Raw genomic sequence first — 25,652 nt, 5'->3', positions numbered from 1 at the left:
GTCCGCCCGGGGCCGCCGGGCCGCGCTCTGGCCCTGCGTGCGCACTGGGGCCCGGGTGCTGACCCAGGGGGCAGGCCTGCTGGCCCACAGCTCAGGGCTGTCACTGTGCTCTTCAGACAGGGCCTTTCTGCGGACCAGCGCTGGGGCTTTCGGGTTAGCCTTCTCTAATGTATGCAGTTTACTTGTCTCGGCATCTTTGAGGTTAAATTTATGTGTTTGATGTTATTCTTGGTGTCACCTGGGAACTTCTGGATCGAAGCCCCTTTTGTTATAAAGGCTTAAAGTGTCATGTGCACTTTTCACTGGTGTCAGTGGGGTTTCCCAGAGGCGGTAGGACCCGGGAAGGCGTTGAGCAGACAACTAATGCATTTTAACTGTCAGTGGCTGTAACTGCCATAAACAAAAGCTTTGGGGGTTCTCAACTGTGAGGCTATCAAGTTTGAGAACTGCCATTTTAGAAGTGTAGTTTTGTAGTTTTCTCTTCCATTTTGTCACAGGTGCCATGTTTTTCTTTGCTGTTAAGACTCACGCCATACTCCTTGCCAATATTTGAGTTCTGTGACACTTGGTCCCTTCTGCCTCACCTACAGGCTTGTCATCTCCCCACCCCCTGAGGTCTGTAGCAGGAGCTGCTGCCTCTGCAGTCACCTCTCCTGGACTCACTCTTGCAGGGGCTGACTTCTGATCCAGTGGGCTTCTGGCTCCCTCCTGGAAGCCATGTCTGCAGTGTGACCATCTCCTTCCTAGGTACCTCTTTCCTCTTCATTCACTAGCACCTTTGTTTTCTTCTGAGATTTAACTCAGTTTATCACTTTCTTTAGTGGTTGTTCTTAGTCTTCTTACTTCAGGAGTCTATAAGACTCCTTGAGGACAGGTGGTCCATTCTACTCAACATTCCAAGTTCCTGGCACACTGCATATGTTCAGCGGATATTTAACAAGTAAGATATTAAAAAATAAAATGTTTTCTTTGTGAAACAAACAAAAATAATCTAGAACTATACCCTAACTTTTGTTAGTTTTTTTAATCTTGTATTACCAAATCTTGTTTAATTAGAAATACTTGCATTGTCTATTAGTAGTGCCTCAGTTACACGTTACCTAGCACACTGGTTTTGTATTTCACACAGTAATATGATTGATGTTGTGACTTGATAAACATGAAATAAAAAAGTTTCATCATGGACAATACTGGTGCATACTATGTGCCATGCACTCTTTTCTTTTTTATTGTGTTAAAACGCTGGTTATGACTGAAATTAATTTCACAGTCACTAAATGTTCAAGATTGTCAGTTTGAAAGTCACTGATCTCCTGTATAGTAAGTGATCAATGTTGCTGAATAAATTGATCTTAATTACCCAGAGTACAGCCAGAAACTAATGGAATCTGGCTAGCCAAAATAGATGTCACAACATGAAGATATGTAGGAATGTTTGCTTAGGCTCTTACTGGAAAGCAGGTCACTCTTGACTAGATGCAATTCTCAGTTGTTGTTGCAGCCAAATAATGAGGGTAAGGATGGGGTTGCTGGCCTTGCTAATAAAGAAAATAGTATTGGAGACTGAAAACAAAAGCCATGGCATTTGGGGGGCATTTACTTATAAGCAAATAGTTAATAAGTTTCAAGGTTTTCTAGTGCCTCATTTTATTGTATATAAATAAAATAACAAGAAATAAGCATGTAAATCTTAACTCCCCTCCCAATGTTTTTTTAATGATTTATGGTTCGTAAGTAAACTACTTTAGGAGTGAGTGCATTATTTTACTTAAAATTTTACAACAGCATTTTTGAGTTTTATATAGTCTACTTTTTATAGATTAGATAAAAATGGAAATCAGTGTTTGTAATTTTGTTTCCTAGATAAATCTAATAAAGGAAAACTTTTATTAGAATTTTTCAGGCATACACATTAGTAGAAAGAATAATGAAACTGTATATCCGCCACACAGTTTTAACATTTATCAACATGTAGTAGATGTTCCTTTACTTACTATAGATTATGTCCTGATAAACTTGTTCTACAGTGAAGATGCCTTGTTGAAAATGCATTTAATACAACTAAAAAACCAAACATTGCAGCTTAGCCTAACTTATCTTAAATGTGCTCAGAACACTTAATTAATCTTTAATTGGGCAGAGAGAGAAAATATGATTAAATTGCGTATTTCTAGCCTGGGAAAAGACCAGAGTTTAAAATATGGTTTCAACACAGTGCACATTTGTGAAGTCAAAAATTGTTAAGTTGAACCATCATGAATTAGTCCCATCTGTATTCATCTTTCCATTCCTGTACTTTCCTGTATTTTAAACAAATCCTAGGCTTGCAAAATTTTAGAGCAAGAATAAACAACAGATCAGTGTAGATGCTAATACAGTTGTCTTAACTTAGTCCAGAGGAAGCTAGTCCAGGAAAGTTCTGTGATCTCCAGGTAAAAAGGTGGGGAAGAATGCAGCACAGGGCAAAAGGTTTTTCCTTGAAATTGTTAACATGAAATGAATTTTAGTGCTGCATCAGAGAAAATTTACTGGATAGAAAGTGTAAAGCATGTTAATCTCTAATGGTGCTGATGAAGGAGATAGGTCCATAGTTACTGGTGTGTGTGTGTGTACATGTGTGTGTGTATGTGTGTACACTAACTCCGTTCACACTGAATTCAACTTAGCTTAAACCAAAGGAACTTGGGGAGTGGAGAAAAGAATAATAGCCTTACTTTCATTTTAGCCATTACTCCTTTTAGCATTTCTTGTGGGACAGGTCTATTAGTGACAGACTTCTTCAGGTTTTATTTATCTGGAAGTAGAATTTTGGAAGGATAGTTGTCAAATATAGAATTCTTGGTTGTCCTTTTTATCCTTTTAGTATTTTAAATATTTCATCTCACTACCTTCTGGTCTCTGCTTTCTGATGAGATACTGACTTTTATCTTATTGAAGAACCCTTGTATTTGACCAATAATTGCTTTTGTCTTTATGCTTTCAATCCCCTTTGGCTTTGGTTATATATTTGATTGTAATGTATGTATGCATCTCTTTAAATTTATCTTGCTTGGAGTTCATTGAGATTCTTTGATGTGTAGACTCATATCTTCCATTACATTTGGCCATTATTTTGGCCACTATTTCTTTGAGTCTTCATTCTACTACTTTGTCTTCTCCTTTTGGCACTCCTGTAATGCATATGTTGGTACTGTTGGGGGTAGCACCCTTCCTTAGGCTCTTTATTTTTTTCACTTTTTCTTCCAGCTCCTCAGACTGTATTAGTTCAGTACTTAACATACCTCAATTTTGGGATTGACACTTGGACACTTTGTATAATGTGATAATTTTAAAAATTTTTAGAATATCCTCTGTCCTCTGAGTTTGTCATTGCTGTTGTGGATTTCATTTGTCTGGTTTTAAAATAACTTTTCCAAACTAATTTTGTGGAGACTGTGTTCCTTATTCTGTGTGGTCACTGAAGTCCCTCCTTTTGTTATCTCAGTGCTTACTAATAGCAAGTGATCTGACAGATTTCCTTAAGTGCCTGAATCTACAAATATTAAAAAAAAAAAAAAGAAAGAAAGAAAGAAAAAGCATCCTCCCTCCATGCGTGTGGATTGACTGTAGCTGAGGCGCTTCTTCATTGCTCATCCAGGCCATCTGTAACTACATTAGCCTTCACCTTCTGCCTACCCAGAGCCAAATAGCAGCCGGATGGACAAATCATGGGTCCTCTCAAGAGCTGTCCAACCCTAAGCATGTGTATGGTGTTCTAAATTCCACACAGTTTGGGAGCCCTTCAAAGCCCACAGCCCCTAGTGTTTTTTTCCTCCCTACCCTCTTTTTCCCCAGGCTTTTTCGTTAGTATGTTGCTTGCCATGTCCACAACCCTTTGCCCCAGGTGACTTTAGGTAATGTCTTAAAATGCTTTTTTTTCTTTTAATATATAGGTTAGCTCCACTTTTAAAAAAATTTTCCTTTGTAGTTGTAGATGGATGCAGTGCCTTCATTTTATTTATTTTTCTTTATGTGGTTCTGAGGATGGAACCCAGGGCCTCACATGTGCTAGGTAAGCACTCTACCACTGAGTAACAACCCCAACCCCCTTTGAATGTTTTTGACAAACACTTTGGAGGCGCTGGGGCGGGGGGAGCTGCTTTAGCCTAAGAGAGTTCAGAGGGTTCAAAACAAAGGCTGGCCTCTTAGTGGACTCCTCAGGGAACTGATAGACAAGTCCCAGATCAGTCACAGTTTTGGGGGACAGGTCCTTCCTGCCCTGTTACCATTGCCAAACTGCCTGTACTCCCTGCTGCTGCCTCTGACCTGGGGGTGGGGATGCTAGACAGGTGAGGAGACATGCCATAGCCATCCCTTCCTGCAGCTTTGCAGCCACTTCCCACGCTGACCCCCATGGGCTCTTGCAAATTTCCTATGAGATCCTAAAGTTCCCAAACAGTTGATTCTGAAATTTTTGCCAGTTTATAATGTTGCTTCAGTGAAGGAATGGATTTGGAACAGATTCTCTTTTACCATTTTGGGTCATGTCACATTCTCGTAAGAGATTTATAATGAACGTACAGTTTTTCAGAAGTGAAAATATCCACTCTTTATAATACAGTTTGGAAGGACTCTCCCAACACCTTTTTTAGTGTGTGTGTAGTTGTACGCATACAGTAGAGTGTGGCCTTTAATACTAGGACGAGAATCATGTTTTATTCTGCTGTTCCACTTGTTCATTTGAGAGTGGGTCCTGGGGATCTTCCTATGTCGGGGTTGAGGGATATGTGGACCCACTTGCTGTTGAACCATTTTCTTGTGAGCATTTCAGTTTATTCTGCTTTTTCACGGTGGTAGATAGTTCCATAGGAGACATCTGTAGACATATCTTGGGTGTGTCTGTGCAAATATTTGTGGAGGATAGATACCTCGAGAATTGAGTTTTGATAGCTGCTTTCGTGATCTCAAAAAAGTTACCACATTATCCTCCCATCAGCAGTGAAAATACTTCTTTTTCCTTTCCTTTTCTTAGAATCTTTATTTTGCTCATTTACATGGAAACATAGTCTCAATGTTATAATTTCCTATCTTCTAGTATAATTATGCATCTTTTCATATATTATTTTTACTTTTTTTTTCCTGTGAATTGCTGGTCCATGCACTTGGTCTGCTTTTTAAACACTGGGCAGTAAGTGTCTTCCTCATTTAAAAAAAATTGTTATGTTAGGGTTATTAACTTTTTTGGTTCTTGTACTGTGACCTTGTTTTAAACTTTACTGTGTGGATGTTTTAAGATTTGTACCTTATAAAATGTATCCGTTGCTTTTATCACTTTTTTTGATAGTCTTCCTCATGCCAAGAATTTCTCTATGCTTTTAAAAAACATTTTATGCTCCAGTGCTTTTTTGTTTAGTTTTTTTTAAATTTAATGTATATTTTTTAGTTGTTAATGGACCTTCATTTTATTTATTTTATTTTATATATGGTACTGAGAATCAAACCCAGTGTCACACACATGCTAGGCAAGTGCTGTACTAATGAGCCACAACTCCAGCCCTATTTTTAGCTTTTAATCTACATGGAGTTTTATTTTTGGGGTCGTGCGAATTTAGGCCTTCTGTAGTTCTAACATGATTTATTGTATTCTTTTCTGCTTTCATAACAATAGATTCCCATATATAGTTTAAAAGGATCTTCAGAAACACCAATCAGAATTTTCTATAAAGGATTGTACTGGAAAAGTTTTGGGATTGTATTGTATCTATTAATGTAATTTGGGAAAAATGGATATTTTTAGTCTGGAATCTTCCATCAGCAACAAGAATGTATTGTTCAGGCTCTTTTTTTGTCATTTAGTCATTCACTAGATATTCACTGAGGACTTATTGGGGCCAGGCACTGACCTAAGGCATAGGATGGATGTGTTCCTAAACAAGCCAGGCAAGATCCCTGCCCTTGAGATGCAAATTATTATAATTCACCTTGTGTAGTTTTTCACATTTCTTTTTTAAAATTTCTAATATTTTGTGGTATAATCATTGTATATGATATGGTTTTTATAATCCTGTTACGTACTCAAATTTGTAGAAAAGTTTTCTTCTTACTTTTTGGTAATTGAATCATATATAACTATCTTGTTGGCATCTTGAATTTTTGCTTGTTTTTGTGTAATACTGGGGATTGAACCTAGGGTGCTCTAATACTGAGCCAATCCCCAGCTCTTTTTATTTAATTTTTTGAGATAGGGTCTCAGTATGTTGTCCAGATTGGCCTTGAACTTGTGATCCTCCTGCCTAAACCTTCAGAATCTCTGGGATTACAGTTGTGTGCCACTGCACCTGACTGGCATCTTGTTTTATGTTTGGTATTTTAAAATTTATGCAAGCTCTTGGTTCTAATATTTATATCTCATTTCCTTTTCTGTACTTAACCTGGAATCATTCATTGACAAGCCCTCCACTGTCATGTTGAATGTAATGGGTTATTACAGACATCCTGTTCTTAGTGTTTATTTTCTGAGTGTAGTAAATGTTCTTTACAGGTTTTATCATTGTGTATGGCTTTTGCGGTAGGCTTATGGTGGTTCTTGTTTTTTTAGCTAAGAGTTCTTTTTTGCATTGCCATTTTAATCAAATGCTTTCTTTGCTTCTATTGAGGTGATAATCTCCCTTCTTTATCCCTTAATGTAATGTGTTGATAGATTTCTAATGTTGAACCAGCCATATATTCTTGGGCTCAAAATCTTGATCTGTATGTTTTGTTCTTTTTTAACATATTGTTGCATTTTGTTTTAGGGTTTGTCTGTGATTGCAAGAGAGATTGGCTTATAGTTTTCTTCCTTTTCATTCCTGAGCATATCTTGTGCTCTCTGATCTGGGTACCTTTCTTCTTTGCACTTTTAAGTGTGCATGTGTTGTTCTGGTTTGTGTATGTTTCTTCCTTTGCGGTTGTGGGCATACCTGTGCCCTCCTTGTTTGTATGTGTTGCTTTCCTGGAGTGGATTATGAAGTTTCCTGGGACAGTGTGATTTTTTTTTTTTTCCTTAATGTTGAAAGAACTTGTGTTTGCAAAATCATTTTGGGTCTGGTTCTTTTTAAAGTTTTTAAAATGTCTTTATCATTGTCCATCTGTTTAGCTTTTTTAAAATCCCAAGGTTAATTTTGAGAATTTAAACTTTCTCAGAAAAAAATTTTTAATACTTTTGAATTAATACAGTTAATGCTATGCTTTCCTAAGAGTGGTGTTTTTTTTTTTTTTTTTTTTTTTTTTTTTTTTTGTGTGTGTGTGTGTGTGTGTGTTGCTGGGGATTGAACCCAGGGCCTTGTGCTTGAAAGGCAAGCAGTTTACTGACTTAGCTATATCCCCAGCCTGAAGGTAAATTTTTTGAGACTCATGTTGGAACAGATTTTTAGCTTTCTACACTTGGGTGGGCTCAGAATTCTAGATTTGAATTCATTTTTCTTACATTTTCAGTGGTGTTGCTGCATTGTGTTTTAGATTTCCTGTTCTGTTTTTGAGAAGACTGGAGACATTCTGATTCCTCATAGTATTCATGTGACCTTTTTCTTTTTCTCTTCCTGGGAAGTTTTACAACAATTCCTTTTCTTTGAAATTTCTTCTCTTAAACGTTACCAATTTAGCAGTGACATTTAAATGACAGATCTGGCTATATCAGTATACAAGGTTCTACTTTTAAAAAAGATGGTCTAGGTTCTTGGAAAAAGAAATAGAGTGTCAGTTCCTTTGGAGTCTAGGAACATCCCATTGGCTGAGCCACTGTTTTCCTCCTGACTTCCCAGGGTGATAGGAGCTTCTGTGGCCTCCACAGTGGGAGGCGGAGTCTTGTCTTACATCTGGAAGATAACAATGAGTATATACTAAGGCAATATGATGCAGGAGTTTTCTGAAAAATTTGGTTGCTCAGAAGTTAATTGTTATACTGGAGGGCTAATACGTTCAGTTTGAAAGTTACTGAATGTTACCTGACTTTCTGGTTATTGTTTAAATGACAGATCTGGCTATCCTTATCTATAAAATAAGGCATTTTGACTATTAGCTATTCAGAATAGAAGCTTATTATACATGAGTGCTCTTTTGGACAGAGTAGGGAATACAGAGGTTCACCACCTTTTTCTGGAGAGGCCACATAGTAAGTATTTTAAGCTTGCAGGGTACATGGTGTTTGTTATTTAACTTTGCCTTTGTAGCTTGAAAATGGCCATGGACAATATGTGATTGAAGTGCCTTGGTTGTATTCCATTAAATATTTATTTGTGTAAATGGGCAGTGACTAAATTTGGACAAAAGTATGAGGCAGGCCATACTTAACTCATGGTTGCCAATCCTTAGACAATTGAGACAGTTGCTAGAAGCCTGTTGCAGGCTAACTTGCTGTAACATTTCTAATCCAAGTCTGAGTTTCTGGAAAAGAGGGTGAAATAATGAGAATTATAATTAAAGGTTTTGTTCACTATAGATAGAAAATGCTGCATGTAAAAAGATTGTATAGGTGCCAGCAGATGTTTTAATCTTGCTGATGAGGAAAACCGACTCCTGTGTTAAAGCAGAATGTTCAGTACAAGCTTTATACTTAGAGGGAGATTCTTCAGACTAGGAGGCATTGACCACTTTTGTTTTGCTGAGTTAATCCTTCCTTGACCTTCAGGAATGTGTTCTTTTCAAATTCTGGACTAATGCAGAGCATGTTTTCTTCCCTTGGTTCTGCTTAGCATGGCTGGTGTAAACTGTGGTGAATGATATAAACTGAAACTTTAATGAGGATTTGTCTATGCTGTCTCTAAAGAACAGAAGAGAAATGACTGGCAAGAATATAAGAATAAAATCTGTCTTACAGGATTCTTAGTTTGCTTCTTGGGACTTTGAGCCATTATTTCACTGAGTATAATGTCTTCAAGGTTTGAGTGTAGCAGTGTCAGAATTTCCCGTGTGTGTGTGTGTGTGTGTGTGTGTGTGTGTATGTATGTATGTCAGGGATTGAACCTAGGGCTGTGTAACCACTGAGCCACATATCCCAGCCCTCTTTATTTTTTATTTTGAGACAGGGTCTTATAAGTTGCTGAGGGCCTCACTAAGTTGCTGAGGCTGGCTTTGAACTTGGAATCCTCCTGTCTTAGCCTCTGGAGCCACTGGGATTACAGGCATCCGCCACTGCACCCAACAGAATTTCCTTCCTTTTTGTAGGTTAAGCAATATTCCATTGTATATAGATAGCACTTTTTATTTATCTCTTTTTCTGTTGCTAGACCCTTGAGTTGCTTCCACCTTTGGCCCTTGAAAGTATTCTGCTACTGATATAGAAAGATCTAGCTGAGTGGAACAGAACTCTTTGAGGAACATTAGTGGGATTAAAAAGTAAATATTGGGTCTTTGTTCCTAGTTCCTGGCATAGATCTCCCAAACCCTTGGAATTTACTCTCTCTTCAATACTGAAGATTGGACTGGAGGGGAGCCCTAGGTGGCTTCAGGATGAGGGCTAGTTGTCAGAATAACCAGCCTTGTGTTTAAAGGGTTAGGATTTCCACAGTCCCAGCAGGGAAGAGGACTGGAGCACATCATTGTCAGTGGTTTCACAGTCATGCTTTTGTGATGAGACCCCCATGAAACCTCTAAACCAGGGTACTTGTGAGTTGGTGGACACATTCACATTCTGAGATGATGCTGTACCTTACTCATTCATCTTTTCTTTTTGGGGGGCTGGGGGGTGGTAGTATTAGGCACTGAACCAGGGGTGCTTCATCACTGAGCCACATTACCAATCTTTTACTTTTTATTTTAAGACAGGGTCTCACTAAGTTGGTGAGGCTGGCCTTGAACTTGCAATTCTCCTGCTTCAGTAAAATATCAGTTGTCCTCTCTAGTGGCTGGAATGGTAGGCTTGTACCTCTGTGCCTGGCTTCATCTTTTTTAATATCAACAGACAGTTTGGCTTGCTGACTGTACTGGATTAAACGATCGTTCGGCAACACCAACAATTCCCTTAAGTTCTGATACTCCAGGGTTAGGGCAGGTCCCACAGGTTAATGGCTCAGCTCTACCAGACTGCTCCCACTAAAGATTCCAATCACTGATGAGGTACCCAGGCTATGCGTGCTTTTGCTTGGTGAACTCAGGTTACTTAATTCACTGGGATACACAAAAGCCAGGAAAATGCTGTGTAGTACTTCACAAAGATTGTCTCTTAATCTGGCTTGTTTTCGTTTTCTTGATGGTGTCTTTGGAGAATAGAATTCAAATTTTGATATCTAGCTTATCATTTTGTTCTTTCATTGATTTTTGTTTCACTGTCACACATATCTTTGCCTATCCCAGGAACTTATCTTCTTTACAAAGTATGAATTTAGCTTCCTGATTTTTGTTGTTGTTGTTGTTGTATAGATGGTTCTCCAGTTACTCCTGCACCTTTTGCTGTAAAGGCTATCCTTCCCATCTTAGTAAAATATCAGTTGTCCATATATGTGTGGAAGTATTTGTGGAAGGCTATTCTGTTTCATTGATCGATTTGACTATATATACATGAATACTACAGATTTTATTATTATAGCTTTGAATTTCTTAAACAGCAGATAATGTTAGCTTTCCAACATGTCCTTTATTCACAGTTGTGTTGAGGATTCTAGGTGCTTTGCTTTTCTATATGAGTTTTAGAATCATGTTTCTGTTTCTACAAAAAAAGCTGCTGGGATTTTGATTAAGATTACATTGAACCTGTAGGTCAATTAGGGGTGAAGCGACATTTCAACAGTGTTCAACCCTGGGTCTGCACACATCCCAGATTATTGTTTACTGGTCCCAAAGAAAGAACTTGGAGGAATCAGCAGAGAGGGTTTGTACATTTTATTACTCAGGTGCTCCTGGGGAGTGGCAGGCCAGGACAACATGAAAAGTTGCTCTGCACCTACCCCAGGGGGAATGCATTGGAGAGGTTGCATGTCCACTGTGCTGCTGGAGCTATGCAGATGTTTCATGAATACTTCCTTCATAATGAGGGTAAGGATGGGTTGTTCGCTTGTCAACGTGCTGTTGCATCAGCTGTTTTTGTTTTCAGACTGACTTTGGAGTGTCAAGTCAGCCTGCAGTGCTGGATAAAGCCCTGTGCTCATTATGTAAATTGTACGTGTAATTTATTGTTGGAGTCTAGTTGATAATTTTTCTTTTTTTGGTGGTAGGTGCTAAATTTAAAAGAAGTTTTGCATGTATGTTCATGAGGGCTAGTAGTCTAGTTTTGGAAGGATTTTTTCTAGTTTGTTTAATTTGTGTCTGCTCTTTTATTTACTTCTTTCTGTTGGTTTTTGGTTTATTTTGTTCTGCGTTTTGTAGTGCCTCAAAGGGTGAAGTAGGGTGGGTAGTTGATGTTCTTTGTTGATAGAGGTGATTCAGTCCTGAATTACCCTCTGAGTACTACTTTCTCTGCATCTCATATGTTCTCGTGGGTTGTGATTTTGTGTTTGTTCATCTCATTTTCGTTTCCCCAGTAATTTCTTAGATCTGTTGGTTGTGTATGTAGTTTAATTTCCATATGTTAGTGAATTTTCCAGTTTTCCTTTCTAGTTATATTGTAGTCAGAGAAGGTATTTTGTGTGATTCTGATCTTTTTTAAACTTCATTGAGAATGCTTTTAGGTCCTCACATATATCCAGGCAGTGATCCATGTGCATTGGAGAAGGTATGTTCTGTGTTGTTTTCAGGTGTTTTGTAGGGGGTGTTAGATCTGTGGACTTAAAGTATTGCTCAGTTCTCTTCTTGCTTACTGGTTTTCTGTCTAGGTCTTCTATGAGTGTAGAATTCTGTTAGTGAAGAATTATTTCTCTTCGTTTTTATCAATGTTTGCTGCATATATTGTGGTGCATATGTGTTTATAATTTTTGTATCTCTTGGTGAGTCGATGTTTTTGTCAGCACATAATATCTTTTGTTTAATGAACACTTTTGAACTTAAGATCTATTCCATGTGTTAGTAGTAAAACCACCTTAGCTCTCTTGTTGTTTGCATTGAATATCTTTTTCCATTCTTTATGTTGCAACCTGTTAGTGTATTGGGGTCTAAAGTGGGTCTCTAGTTGTTATGGTTTGGATGTGAGGTATCCCCCAGAAACTTACGTGTGAGACAGTGCAAGAAGGTTCAGAGGAGAAATGATTGGGTTGTGAGAGTCTTAACCCAATTAGTGAATTCATCCCCTGATAAGGATTAACTGAATGGTAACTGAAGTGGTGGGTGTGGCTGGAGGAGGTGGGCATGTTGGCCTGGCTTTGGGGTATGCATTTGTATCTGGCAAGTGGAGATCTCTCTGCTTCCTGATCTCATGTGAGCTGGTTCCCTCTGCCATGATGTCCTGCCTCACCTCAAGCCCTGAGCAATAGAGCTTGTCGTCTATAGATTGAGACCTTTGAAACTGTGAGCCCCTAAATAAACCTTTCCTCTTCCACAGTTGTTCTGCTTGGGTCCTTTCATTACAGTGGGGGGAAAAAAAGACTAAAACCCTGGTTCACAGTGTGTAGTTAGGCCATTGTTGTTGTTGTTTTATTTACTCTGTTATCTGTGGCGATGCAGAGATAGTAGGGTAGAAATTATGAGGAATTGTCCCTCCAGTGAAATAAATATGAGCTAACAGGAACTGTAACAGGAACTGTTGGAAGTGCCTGTTTGTAATCTAGAGTTGGGCTGAACAGTTGCTGCATCCAAGGGGCACCTGGAGAATGGTAAATGAGGCTGGTTAATGCCTGTGAGTTTTGATGTTTCTTGGGGTGGCTACTCTCCCCCAGTATCCACACCTGTGGCCTGCAGCCAGGGGGACAGCAGCCCACAGTCCTGGTATACCTGCCGGTCCCGGGGTGGACAGTAGGAATCTTAACTTCAAGGATTGGCACTGTGTTCTTTGGTTCATATTGGTCCCTGTTGGACTGGCACAGAGGCCCTTGTACTTCAGCCTTCCTCCACCGAGTCACTTTGCCCTGCAGCACTCGTCAGTTTTCCTTTTTTTTTTTTTAGAGAGAGAGAGAAAGAGAGAGAGAGAGAATTTTATTATTTATTTTTTAGTTTTTGGCGGACACAACATCTCTGCCTGTATGTGGTGTTGAGGATCGAACTCGGGCCACACGCATGCCAGGCGAGCGCGCTACCGCGTGAGCCACATCCCCAGCCCAGTTTTCCTTTTCTTATTGGATTGAAGCATTTAAGAAAATCTGTCAGATCACTGGGCGATTAGGGAGGTAACAGAACAGAGACTGCAGTGGCAATATTCAAGAAGGAATATAATAGTATTTGCAAAAATGCTTAGGGAAGTCACTAAAGAAGGGACAACAGTCTTCATTAAGAAATAGCAGCAGTTCCTAGAAAGGGGAGGATCTATTTTCCAGAATTATCACACTGCAATACAATATCCAATTTTAAATTAAAATTTACTTACAGAGAAGCTGAGAAAGTAAAGTATGGCCTCTTCCAGTGTGGGGAGTGGGGGGTGGGAGAGGGTAGAAGCCACCCACAAGCCAGCCCAGACATTGAACTTGAAGACAGGCTTTGAAAAATCTGTTTTAAACATGCTCAGATTGCTTTCTGGATGGCATATATGAAGAAATAGGGAATATTACAAAAAGGACATAAATAGAACTTATGGTACCAGCCACTACAATAGCTGAAGTGAGTTTCCTGGAGGCGTTCAGCAACAGGTTTGAGCAAGCAGAAGAAAGAATGGGCGAACACAGAGGTCCACTGAGATTATCCATTTGGTAGTCAAGAAAGAAAAAATGAAGAGAGTTTGAAGAGCCACCATCAAATGTATTTAAATACGTGGGAGGCCCAGAAGGCGAAAGGGCAAGTGGCAGCAGAATGAGGAAATAATGGCTGAAAACTTCCCCTATTCAGTGAAAGTTATGAAACTACACATTTACATACACCACAAAGGGATTAGCTTAAAACAGGATGAATTTATTTATAGTTCAAGAAGCCAGAGAACATTAACAGTGTTGACTCCTGGAAGGCTCTAGGGGGAATCCTTTGTTTCTTCCAGCTTTTGGTGACTCCTGGCATTGCTTGACTTTGTAGGGGCATTACTGTCCTTGGCCTTACATGGCCTTTACCCTTGTGTGCCTATCTCTAATCTTCTCTTTACAAATAGGTTAGTCATTGGATTCAGTGTCCTCCTCAGGGTCCTGTCTTAACCTGAGTACATCTGTAGACACCTCATTTCTAAATAGGATGGGTTATATTCACAGGGTGGGGTAAGACTTCTGTATCTTTTGGGGGCATACAGTTCAACAAGTTACAGTGGACTTGTTAGCAACAGATGCCTTCTGTTTTTGTTTTTCTGTGATTGCTATTATCTCATGGTTTGAAAGATAGTGTAGCTGGACGGAAGAGTCTTTCTGTGAGCTATTGGATGGATTATTCCACTGCCCCTGGCCACTGTGGTTCCATGGTTCCAAGGAGAAGTAATTGCTGTGAATTGCAGTCCCCTGGTAGGTCTTTGTTGTCTTTCTGCCTTCAAGACTTTCCTCTCCTGATACTCCTTTTGTGAATATTTTGGGATGTCTATTGATGGCCTACCCTTCTCTGGAGCTGTGTTCAGTTGTCTTCATTTTTCCTCTCTCTTTGTTCTGCTTGTTTGAGTCTGCTTGTGTTGCTCTAGTGAATTCTCTTATCTGTCAGCTAGGGAATTGTTTTGCTTTTTGTTAGGAATTTCTGTGTCCTTACCATGTTCTTAATATTTGACGTGGGTTTCTACTTGCCTTTAGTGTGGTTTCAGTTTTGTTCTTTGAACATGTTCGTAATGGCTACTTACATGTCTTTTTCTATTAAATCTGACATCTGACCCTGACAGGCAGATTCTGTAGCCTGCTTTTTTTTTGCTGACGGATTATGGGTTATTCTTTTTTGTTTCTTTGATGGGTTGTAATTTTCACTTGGAAACTGGACATTTTAGATAATATTTTGGAGCAGCTCTGGGTGCTGGTCTCCCTGCTGTTCCACTTGGGGGTGTTGACTGTTACCTGCTTGTTTCCTGTGGAGGTGAGATGACTGACTGGGTTAAGCTAGACATCTGCTCCACCCCTCTGCAGCATGAAGTTTCTGCTGTGCACTCAGCTGCCCAAGCCTTTGGTATAGCATCCTCATCCTTTCTTTCCTTGACCACATTGTCAATAAAGCCCTGGTGCATAAATTTAGAGAGTCAGTTGAGGCTCCTTTGAATGGATAGTGTCCAGGGTCAGCCAAGGGTATCTGCCTTTGGTCTCTTCTGTCTTTAGTCACTCTTGACACTGTCCTCCCATTTCCTTCCCAGCAAAACCCTCATTGGTTTTGAGAGCACCTTTGGCTTGAAGTCAGATTCTTTGGGAGAGTTAGAACTCTGTTCTAAACCACCCCTCTCACCTTGCAAACTCTCTGAGCCTCAGCTCTTGGGCTGTGATGGGTAGTGGTGTGCTGGTCTCTTGAGTGGCACGTCACTGTAGAGGCTGAGTACCTGGAGTTGGGGGAAGCATTCTCAGGGCTCCTTGGCTTGACTCTGGTGTGGAGCATCCATTACATGAGCCAGGTCAGGTGCCATCTGGGCCCAGTAGTGTCTGTCCCACAAGTGGGACCTGGGTAGAAGAAGGAAGTCTTTATCACACTCACCTGGAAATCAGCAGCAGGTAGGTGGGGTCAGGATGAGTAGTGCTAGATAGGGAGTCCTGGTTCTTGGAATTGAGTCAGCCTTGCTGGCCCAGGGGAGGAGGGGTTGGGTCCTGGTCCAAAGACCATTGAATTCTTGTGGCTGTTGTAATCCGATTTGAGTAAATTTCTGGAATAAGAATCTTTTTATTTCTAGAGACTTTAAGTGGCCTTTAAAAAAAAAAAAAAAAAAAAAACTTTGGAGAGGGGCCTGTGGAGCTTCTCACACAGTCATGCTGGAGGTTGATCTCTTGGAATTGCTAGTTGTCATCTGTGTCTTTCATTCTTGGATGCTTTTTAAAGTCCGTGTTCTGTTTGGTAGTATTGGGTAAGAGTTGATAGATTACTTTGTAGGAACCTTAGTTGTTAATTTTTAGCCAAAGCTGGAAAAATGCCAAGATGTTATGGGCATTTGCATCACACGGCTGCCTTATGTGGCCTCTGCTTCTCTGTAAACCTCCTTGCTTGTGTGTGTCTAGGATAAAAACCGTTCCTTCAGTTGAGTCTCCTAGTAATAAAAATAACTACATCAGGTGCCTCTAATTTGTCAGTCCCTGCATTTTAAAATATGTTGTCAAACTTACTCTTCCAGCAAATTCATGGGATTGATGATAGCTCCATTTTATAGAAAAAGAAACTGAGTTGCATGCAGGGCTTCATTACTCTTAATTGCTTTTTCTGCACCATCCATGTCAGTGATTACTTGTCACACATACAACGACCACGCAGTTGAAATATAGCTTGTCTACATTGAAATGCAAGATGTGTAGTATGTGCAAAATATGGAAAAATGTAAAATATCCTATTTTCTGTATCAATTACATGATATAATATTTTAGATACTATGATATGTAATAGGGATTAAATAAAATGTACTGTTAAATTTTTACCTGTTTCTATTTACCTTTTTGAGGCTAGCACTGGGGACTAAACACAGGAATGCCTTCCCTTTGGCCTATCTTCCCAGCAACCCCATCTTTTTTTAAATTTTGAGATGGGCTCTTATCTAGTTGCTGCAGCTGGCCTCCAACTTGTGATCCTCTTGCCTCAGCCTCTCTAGTAGCTGGGATTACAGGCATGTACCACTGCATCAGACTCTTGACATTTCAAAATGTGTCAGCTTAAAAAAATTGTATATGTGACTTGCATTAATTTTCTCTGTTTAGCTCTTTTCTGTATTGTCTCAACATTTCTTAGAGTCTTTGCTTTCCATGATTAATTTAGAAAAATGTGAATGTTACAAAAAGTAACATGCAGCAATAAATATAAACTCAGAGCCCATTTTTTTTTTTTTTTAATAAAGGAAACATAAAAGTTTTGGGGTATTTTGTCTACTTTTAGAAAACCCTGTTAGTTGTTTTTCATTCCTAGTAGTGTTTTTATTTTGGGGTGGAGGTGGTGCTGGGGATTGAACCCAAAGCCTTTTGCATGCTTGGCCAGCACTCTACCAACTGAATTACAAATTTACCACCCCCCCAATAGTTTAATAAATCGGGTAGCTTTGTGTTCTTAAGATTTAAAACATTAAAATGCCTAAGGCATTTATGAACATTGTATGTGGAACTTCTTCATATCGAAAGTTATTATAGTGGCTGGTTATTTGTACTGTGTCTGTCTTGACTTACTAAACCTGATTTGGATGGACTCTTCCTCACAGATGATGATTTTGACCAGTTTGATAAGCCTGGTGCAGAGCGGTCCTGGAGAAGAAGAGCAGCTGATGAGGACTGGGACAGGTAGGCGCACACCTGTGCTTCACTGGGGAGTTTCTACAGATTTTATCCTCCTGTACTGGTCTATGTAGAGATTTTACTGAAAATAGGGATACTGGCTCCTTCATGCCCTGGTTCTCCAAGACAAGACCACCTGAGGGCTCCTGTTCCAGGCCTGTACTATATGCAGGGTTATGCAAAATGTGAGCTTTCCTTCTCTACCTGTATTTTTTTAAAAGTATTTTTTAGTTGCCAGTGGACCTTTATTTTATTCATTTATTTATGTGCGATGCTGAGACTAGAACCCAGTGCCTCATACATGCTAGGCAAGCGCTCTACCTCTGAGCCACACCCCCAACCCCTCTTCCTGTGTTTTGACAACAGCAATGGTATTGACTTTGTGGATGCTCATGACCTTAATTGGACTGGTTGTGTGCCAGAGTTTCTTTTGTACACACTAGCCAATGTTTTGCCAAGCTTGAGAAATTTTGCCCTTCTAAATATGTTTATTTTGATTTTAATTTACTTTCCCTGATTACCAGTGAAGATGAGACTATCTTAGGAATGCACATGTGCACATACAGTATAAAACAGTCACAGTAATGCCCATGTCAGTCTGTGTGGGTGGTCACTTCTGGCGATGAGTTCCAGTAGAGGTTCCAGTTGTGCTGGAGGGAGTACACAGTGGGGCCTAATAGGGGTAGAGGTATTGAGAATGATGATTCTTTACAACTTTCTCACCGTCTTAAATGCTGGAGGTGAGAAACTGTAAAATTTACTTTGGAGTTACAATCAGAAGGTTTATCAGTAAATAGAACTGAATAAAGAACAAAAATGTATTGCAATGAAAAGAATACCTGATTCCTGTTTGGAAAGAGCAGTGCTCCAGAAATTTTACAGAATAATCTGTGCAAACTTTGTTATGCTTATAGTCTCCAAGGTTGATTGTTTTCATCATCTCAGTGTGTTAGGCAGGATTTTTCAGAGAAACAATAGAATATATAGAAAGAGATTTATAATGAAGGATTGGATCATGCAATTTTGGGCCCAGGAAAGCTGGTGGTATAGTTTAGTCCTGTCCTGAAGACCTGAGAACCAGGAGCCTGAAGGCGAGAGTACCAAGGGAGTCAGTGGTGTGAGTCTTAGTCCCAGCCCAAAGGTTGGAGAACCAGAAACCTGAAGAGGATGGGTATTTCAGCTCAAGGATATGAATCAGCTGGAAAGTAGCTCTTTCACTGTAGTCTACTGATTGAAATGCTAATCTTTTCTGAAAATATACTTATAGACATTCATGAATGTTTTGCCAGCTCTCTGGGCAGCCTTTAGACCAGTCAAGTTGGCTATTAAATTTAGCCTTAATGCTGTTTGTAAAAAAAAAAAAAAAAAAAAGGAAGCTTAGAATAAATCTATGTATTGAAGCTGGTTTTGCTTAAAAATATGATGAAACAATAAAATACAAAGTGGGTTTTTTAGTAAAGTTAACTCATCATTTTGATTTCCTCTGTTCTTACCTTTGTTCACTATATCCTGTATGCATCTATAAAAGTAAATCTGTATATTTTTAATTAGATATATAATTTGCCTGAAATTGATTTTAACTTAGAATTTCAAGCATCTGTGAAAACAGAATAGTGCAGTGAACCACAACCCAGCTTCCCAGGTTGCCAGTTTGTATTGTCTGCACACTGCAGCCCCTCAGTCATAGACACTACTTTATCTGAAAAGATTTCGGAACTTATCTCAGTAAAAAGTAGATTTATAAATGTAGCCATAAGAGTTGTCTAAAAATGAAACTTTTTTGCAGGGGCAGGACCAGGGATTGAACCCAGGGGCACTCAACCACTGAGCCACATCCCCAGCCCATTTTCTTTTATTTTATATTTTGAGACAGGGTCTTGCTAAGTTGCTTGGGACCTCGCTAAGTTGCTGAGGCCGGCTTTGAACTTGCAATCTCCTGTCTCAGTCTCCCAAGCCACTGGGATTTACAGGGTTGCACCACCATTCCTGGCCTAGGAAACTTCTTATTACTGTCTCGTTAGTGTTAATATTTTCCTGATTTTCTCATATTTTGATATGTATATATATATTTGCACAAGTTAAATATATATGTGTGCATATTCTATACTCACAGTGTGGATATATGTCTATAATTTTTCATAATTTGAACCGAGTCTAAATAAACTCCGAATTTTGTAATTGATCAGTCTGTTTTTGTTCACAGTTTTGAAGGTTACAGTTCATTATCAAGTGGTCCTGTTGTTGCTTTGGGCCCTGCCTTTGAGAAGGCAGCATGTCACGGTGGGAGCACATGGCTTTGCACAAACCGCTCATACTCTGAGGCAGAAAAACAGCAAAAGAGACGGTATCCCACAGTCCACAATGAAGGCACATCCTCAGTGATCTAAGGGCCTCACCTAGCACCACCCTGGAGATTAAGCCTTTAACAAGTGGACCTCAGGGACACTTACCTAAAGTATAGCACACTCCCATCTTTAGTTACTGCAGTTTTTCGGGAGAAACAAAGTCAGATTTTCTGCCTTTGCTTATTGCACCCCATCTGGTGTTTTAGGGTGTTCCTTTACTCCTTGTATTTCATGTGAATTTAGAATTAGGTCTTGAGATTAGTGCTGTTTGGGCTGCAGTTTGGGGAGAGGTAGGGGCATGGACATCTTTAATAGTATTTCCCTGAAATATCCTAAACAGATATTGTTGGTTTCTTGATCATTGATGATTTGTCATCCTTTGGGTTTAGGCTGCTGTCTGCTGTGTTACTGTCTCATCAGTCATGAGAACAAGTCCTGTGTTCCCTTTTTTATATACTCCACTCATTTATAAGTGATACAGGTTTATGTCAAGTATCTCTTTTGAAAGATGTTTATGTCTAAAGAGTATACGTAGTCGTTAAAAAATTGGTATCTTATTTTCAAATGCTTATCAGTAAGTCAAAATACTTTTTAGTTCTTTATTTGTATAATTAAAATTGCTGTTATTGCCATCTTAATTAATGTACCGTGGGAAATGGAATTACCTCCATTTTCAGTTGCTTAAAGTTATGGTGGAGAGAAACACTTGTCTTCAAAGAGGTGCTTGTGTGTTTTTGGTTATCTAGAATCAAATTCTCAAAGGAGTTGTAAATATTGTTGACACTCTGTTTTTCCCTGCCCCTGGAAGATAATTGTAACACTGAAGTTAGAAAAATAATCTTACAGATGATTAGTGGTTAAATTATTGGAGGAGCTATGTTTCTGAAAGCTGTCCTGTACTGGTCTATTTTTCAAGGGCTAGTAGGTTCTTGTCTTGCATCAATCTATTTCTGCTGTGTGGCCCTTGGGTATTATTTAATGTCTTATCCTTGTTTTCATCTATAAAATGTGAATATTAGACTTACTGCAAGGTAACTTAAAATAACTAAAGATATTCTCAGTGCACAAAATTGAATGAGTTGTTAGGCCTTTTTTTTTTTTTTTTTAAGTTCTAAAAGGTGTTATATGGACACATGCATTTCTGTTTTAACTTTACATAATCATTCCCAGAGATCCTAGTGTTCTGTGAAACAGCCCACCACTACTTTTTGAGCAAAGTAGTGCTGATACTAATCAAAACCTATAGACTTTTATAGCTAGAACCTTTATAAAAAGAGAACATTGGTGCACTTGGTCTCCATAGATATTTGCACTTAGAATCACCATTAGTCTAATTGTGCCTTTTCCTTCTGTGTGTGAGTCATTAAAGACATTTGCTTCTCAGAGATTGGTTTCTCCAAAATTAAAACCCAGTGGTAACCATTTTCACCAATCAAAATTATTTTTCACATTCAGTGAAGAAACTTCTCCAGCTTTTTGCTTTACTAAGGTTTCTACTTTATTTGTAAGAAAGCCTGCTTCTGATTATTTCACAATAGAAATATTCGGAGAAACATTACAGGTGACCATTGTGTCTTTTCCACTGCACAAATATGATTCCCTTGGTTACTGTTACTTAATTTTATAACCTCAACATTGTTTTTAAAGTTGTAAATTTTTTGTTTCAGTTTTTGCCAGAGAGTATCACATGGTTTCTTGTGATCTTGGTTTCTTGTGATCTTGTGATATACGAAATATATTATATCTTATATCATCATATAAGTTTGTAGAGGGAGGAGAAAGCTTAGATATTATTTCTTACAGTTTCTTTTACTGATTATTCAGCTGTTGCAAAGAGATTAAGATCTCTATTGAGGTGCAAAACTAAGAGGAAAGTTTAGTGGGTTGCATCCTGTGTCAAAGCCTCTCCTTACCTACAAGAATATTCAGTATAGCCAACTTCTCATGAGAGTACCAAGGCCTAGAGCTCTTGCTAAGTGGTCAGCATACTTTCCAGTCTAGGAGGAATAATGCTTTGACATTTCTGCATTCTCCCAGTGAACTTGAAGATGACTTACTTGGAGAAGATTTGCTGTCTGGCAAAAAGGTAAGAAATATCTGAAAGAAAACACTAATGGTACTAAATTAAAGGAATGCATCACTTGTGCATAGGATGTTGGGAGTGCATAAAAATTGTATAAATACAATTATTATTTTTGTTTTGGTGCTGAGGCTAGAACTAAGGGCTTCTCTCATGCTAAGCATGTATTCACTGTATCACTGAGTTACACCTTCAGTCTTGAATTAATTTTTAAATGCACAGAATTGACTTTAGTAAGTTCTTTAATCAAAAGTCAAGCAGTAATCCCTCTGAAGTAAATGTTTTGGTTTCTACTATGTTCAAAGTACCTGGCAGGTATTGGGTTTAGGACAGTGGTGGCATAAATCTTACCCTTACCTTACAGGAATGTAACATTCTCAGGTTAATATTTTGCATAATGGTTCTGGAATTCACTTTGGGATTATTTGCAGATAAGCTTAAAGGTAAACATGTTCAGATATAATAGATATCCACATAAACAAAATTCAAAGTTCTCATGTAATTTTTTATAATCCTTTTTGATTAAGTAAAAATTTTGAAGTAATTATCTTTAAAATTTTATACCTGTATATAATATACTCTACTGATCTATTTCAAACATAAAACATTCATGAAAAATGTGAAGCAAGAGATGGAAGTAAAAATTTTAAATTTTGTTAGTATTTAAAAATACTTGCTATTCTATTTTGATAAACCATCAAGATAGTTTTAAATGCTTAGTTTTTAAAAGTCTTAAATTTTTGATGGGTTCTTACTCTCAAAGGTTGTTACTCAAGTTTGTTACACTTTTAGGTAAAGATTCATCAGTAATAGTAGTGTAAGCCAGCATTTCAAGGCGTATTGTTGACTGACACTTTTTGTCCGTGTTATTACTGATTGAGTTGCCCTTTTGATCTCGTGTATAATATTGTAATGATCTTGTACTAGAAGTGCCTGCTTTGCCATTTTCTTGTAACTTACTGTGTTGTATTATTTGCATTTTCTCTAATACATGAATTTGACACAAGATTTTTTTTTTCCAATCCAGTTTTTCTGTGTTCTGTTTCTTACTTACCCACATTTCAGAACATAAAGCCTTGAGGAATATTTCAGACCTTATCTAAAGCATAGCAACTTAAAACAAAATAAAGGCTTTTTTATGGAGAATCTCAAACATACAGAACAACAGAGACTAGTACAATTTGTTCTGATGTGTCTTTCAGCCAGCTTCAGTAGTTTTCAGTTAAAGGTAGTTTTTTTTCCTGTCTTTACCTGCACACAATGCCTACCTTCTGAATTATTTTGAAGTAAATCTAAGGTATTAAGATGATAGTTTAAGGTCTGAATCTTGGTGTGCTTTGGGGATTCTTTTATTTGGAAGTGCCTGCCGAGGGGAGCTCCTGGTCTAAGGACACACATATTTGAAGCTTTTGCCAAGGTGCTTTCTGTCCTTAGCAGTAGTGGATGAACGTTTCTCTCACTTGGTGCATGAATAGTCTTTGTTGATGTGATAGATGACAAATGATTTTTGTTGGTTTAAGTGGTGTTTATTTGATTTCGAGTGAGTCTTCATTAACAAGTTTGCTGCTATAGTCTGTGGCTGGCGCCCACTGGGCAGGTGCACTGACCCCCTTTGCTTTCCCTACAGTAGCTCTGAGAACTTCATAGAGGTATAACTGTGTCTTGAGAGGCTCATAGGGTCCTCATGGCCAGAAGCACAGAGTGTGCTACGTATGTCTCACTGTCAGAGAAGTTTTGCATGTGTAGTGCAAGGTCAGGATGAAGAAGGCTGGGATGACCACATTAGAATTTTAAAAACTTGGGTGAGATTGAGATGGAAGTGGGATGCCAGTTTATATTTCTTCTTTAGCTTCTCTGTGTTACTTGGCCTCAACTAGTGCATGGACAAGTGTACACCAAGGTGGTCTCTATCATAGGTGCCAGTGTTGGAGAATGTTGGGGAACCATTTTCTCTTTGTTTTTGAACTTCCACTGCTCAGGTCTTTGTTCTTGGGAGCCTGAGAGAGAACCATTCTTTTGCTTTCCTGCTTGCTTCTTTCCCCATAGAGGAACACCTGTCTGGAAAGACTAGGAGGAAGGATTTCATTAGCATCCTTGGCCACTTTTTCTTCCTCTTGAGATCTATTTGTCCTACTTTCCTGTAGTTCATCCTGAGCTGAGCATAGCCTTCCCAAGCTGCTCTCCACTTTGCCTGAGAAAATAGTCTGCTCTATCTTATGGGGATGCATTGACAGCCACCTTTGGCCTCTGGTATTCAGTCTAGCTCTGAGAATTCCAGATTTTCCAGTGAAGTGGATATTCTCTTCTTGTTCCTGTGTCTGTTACTCAGTAGGTTGAGAATTGAGAGAGAAAGGCTGAATCCTTAGGCAAAGAGATTGTGGTCAGGGCCTATCACATATATTCCTTTTATCTGTTTGTTTGTTGAATTATTGGTTCATTTTGCCAAATGCTTTATAGTTTAAGGACTGGGAATATAGCTCAGTGGTTGACCTTTTGCCTGTAATGCACAAAGCCCTAGGTTGATCCTCAGCCAAAAAAAAAAAAAAAGAAATTCAAGGCATTAGCCTCTTGAATGAAATTTGGCTTTTATTGAATTGCTAATTTTTGAAGATTTCATGAGTTTTTATTTACTGACTTGGACTGTTGACTTGTGTTTGCCAGGACAGGCCTGGTTTGCGCCTGCTAATGGCAGCCCCTTTCACTGTCAGACTGGCCCAGCTAACAGAAACTTCATTGTGAGTCTTAAGCAGTGTGTTTTGTTGTCATAGAGATCCATCGGTTCTCCCTTCTGCAGATAAACTGATTGTGTGGCCCATGTTATTTTTATCTTAATGTAATATCAATGATAGACGGGGTCTCTTGGAACTAGAATTAATAGGATTTGTTATTTTTGGTTATCAGAAATACTGTAATAAAGAATATATTATCAAATTTGAGAGACCTATTTTTATATGGTATAAAAAAGAAGGAAATATTGTTTCATCTTCAGATAGAAGATCAAGTCAGTTTTTCTACTTTGCCTTTTTAAATATAAATGTATCTGTATGTTTGATTGTCTTTTGGAGGAGGAGTTGTAATTTATGTATGCCTTTTATACATATGAATAATTTTAATAAGTAAGAAAAATGAAGTGCCCACCCCCCCAAGTCAGATGTTGGAACACATTAGCCCAAAGAAGCTCAGAATTCCTGCTGGAGTCGCTGCTGGGCCGCTGCTTGACGATAGGTGCAGCACATGCTGTCAAGCCCTGAAGGCTGGAGCTAGTAACATTTGTTTTCATACATGGTCTGTATTGGGAAAGCCAAAGTTTCTCCCCCTTTTCAGTTTATAGAGATCCAGTTATCTTAAAAATTGCTTATTTCTGAAGTTGCCCTTTTTATATTGCTTAAAGAGTTTATAGATTTTGGAAACTGTTAAATTTTTTCATATCCCCTTAATTTTCTTTTTTATTTTTTTGGTACTGAGACACTTTATCACTGAGCCACATCCCAACCCTTTTAGTTTAATTTTTATTTTGAGATAGAGTCTCACTGTAGGGCCTTTCTGAATTGCTGAGGCTGGCCTTGAACTTGTGATCTTCCTCCCTCAAACTCCTGAGCCCCTGAGATTATAGGCATGCACCACCACATCCTACTATATATTAGTTACATCTTAAGGTTACCATTCTTTTTTGTGTATGATAAAGAAAAATTCTTTAGAATGCCCCACCTAGGCACCTCTTACTTTTGTTCTTTTGTGTTAAAATGAAAGTAAATTTGATATTACATTTGCTGCTTCTATACTTACTTGTCTGTGGTATCTAATAGTTAGCCAGTATGCCAGATATAGGATCTCTGGATTGTCCATAGTAATATCAAA

General features: G+C 38.6%; 1 protein-coding gene across 1 annotated transcript in view; it reads left to right on the top strand.

Annotated features, from left to right (window-relative positions):
* Window positions 1–58: 58 nt before the first annotated feature.
* The window catches only part of Rbm33 (RNA binding motif protein 33), a 98,184-nt gene continuing 72,590 nt past the window's right edge, over window positions 59–25,652 (top strand). Inside the window, exons 1-3 of the mRNA XM_048785398.1 lie at window positions 59–940; window positions 17,297–17,375; window positions 21,752–21,800. Coding sequence (XP_048641355.1) covers window positions 919–940; window positions 17,297–17,375; window positions 21,752–21,800 — 150 coding nt within the window. The 5' untranslated portion in view covers window positions 59–918. The remainder of the gene's footprint in view (window positions 941–17,296; window positions 17,376–21,751; window positions 21,801–25,652) is intronic.

The sequence above is a fragment of the Marmota marmota genome, unplaced genomic scaffold (genome assembly GCF_001458135.2).
Source record: "Marmota marmota marmota unplaced genomic scaffold, marMar, whole genome shotgun sequence".
Taxonomy (NCBI): Eukaryota; Metazoa; Chordata; class Mammalia; order Rodentia; family Sciuridae; genus Marmota; species Marmota marmota.
This window is presented reverse-complemented; position numbering and strand designations above follow the sequence as displayed.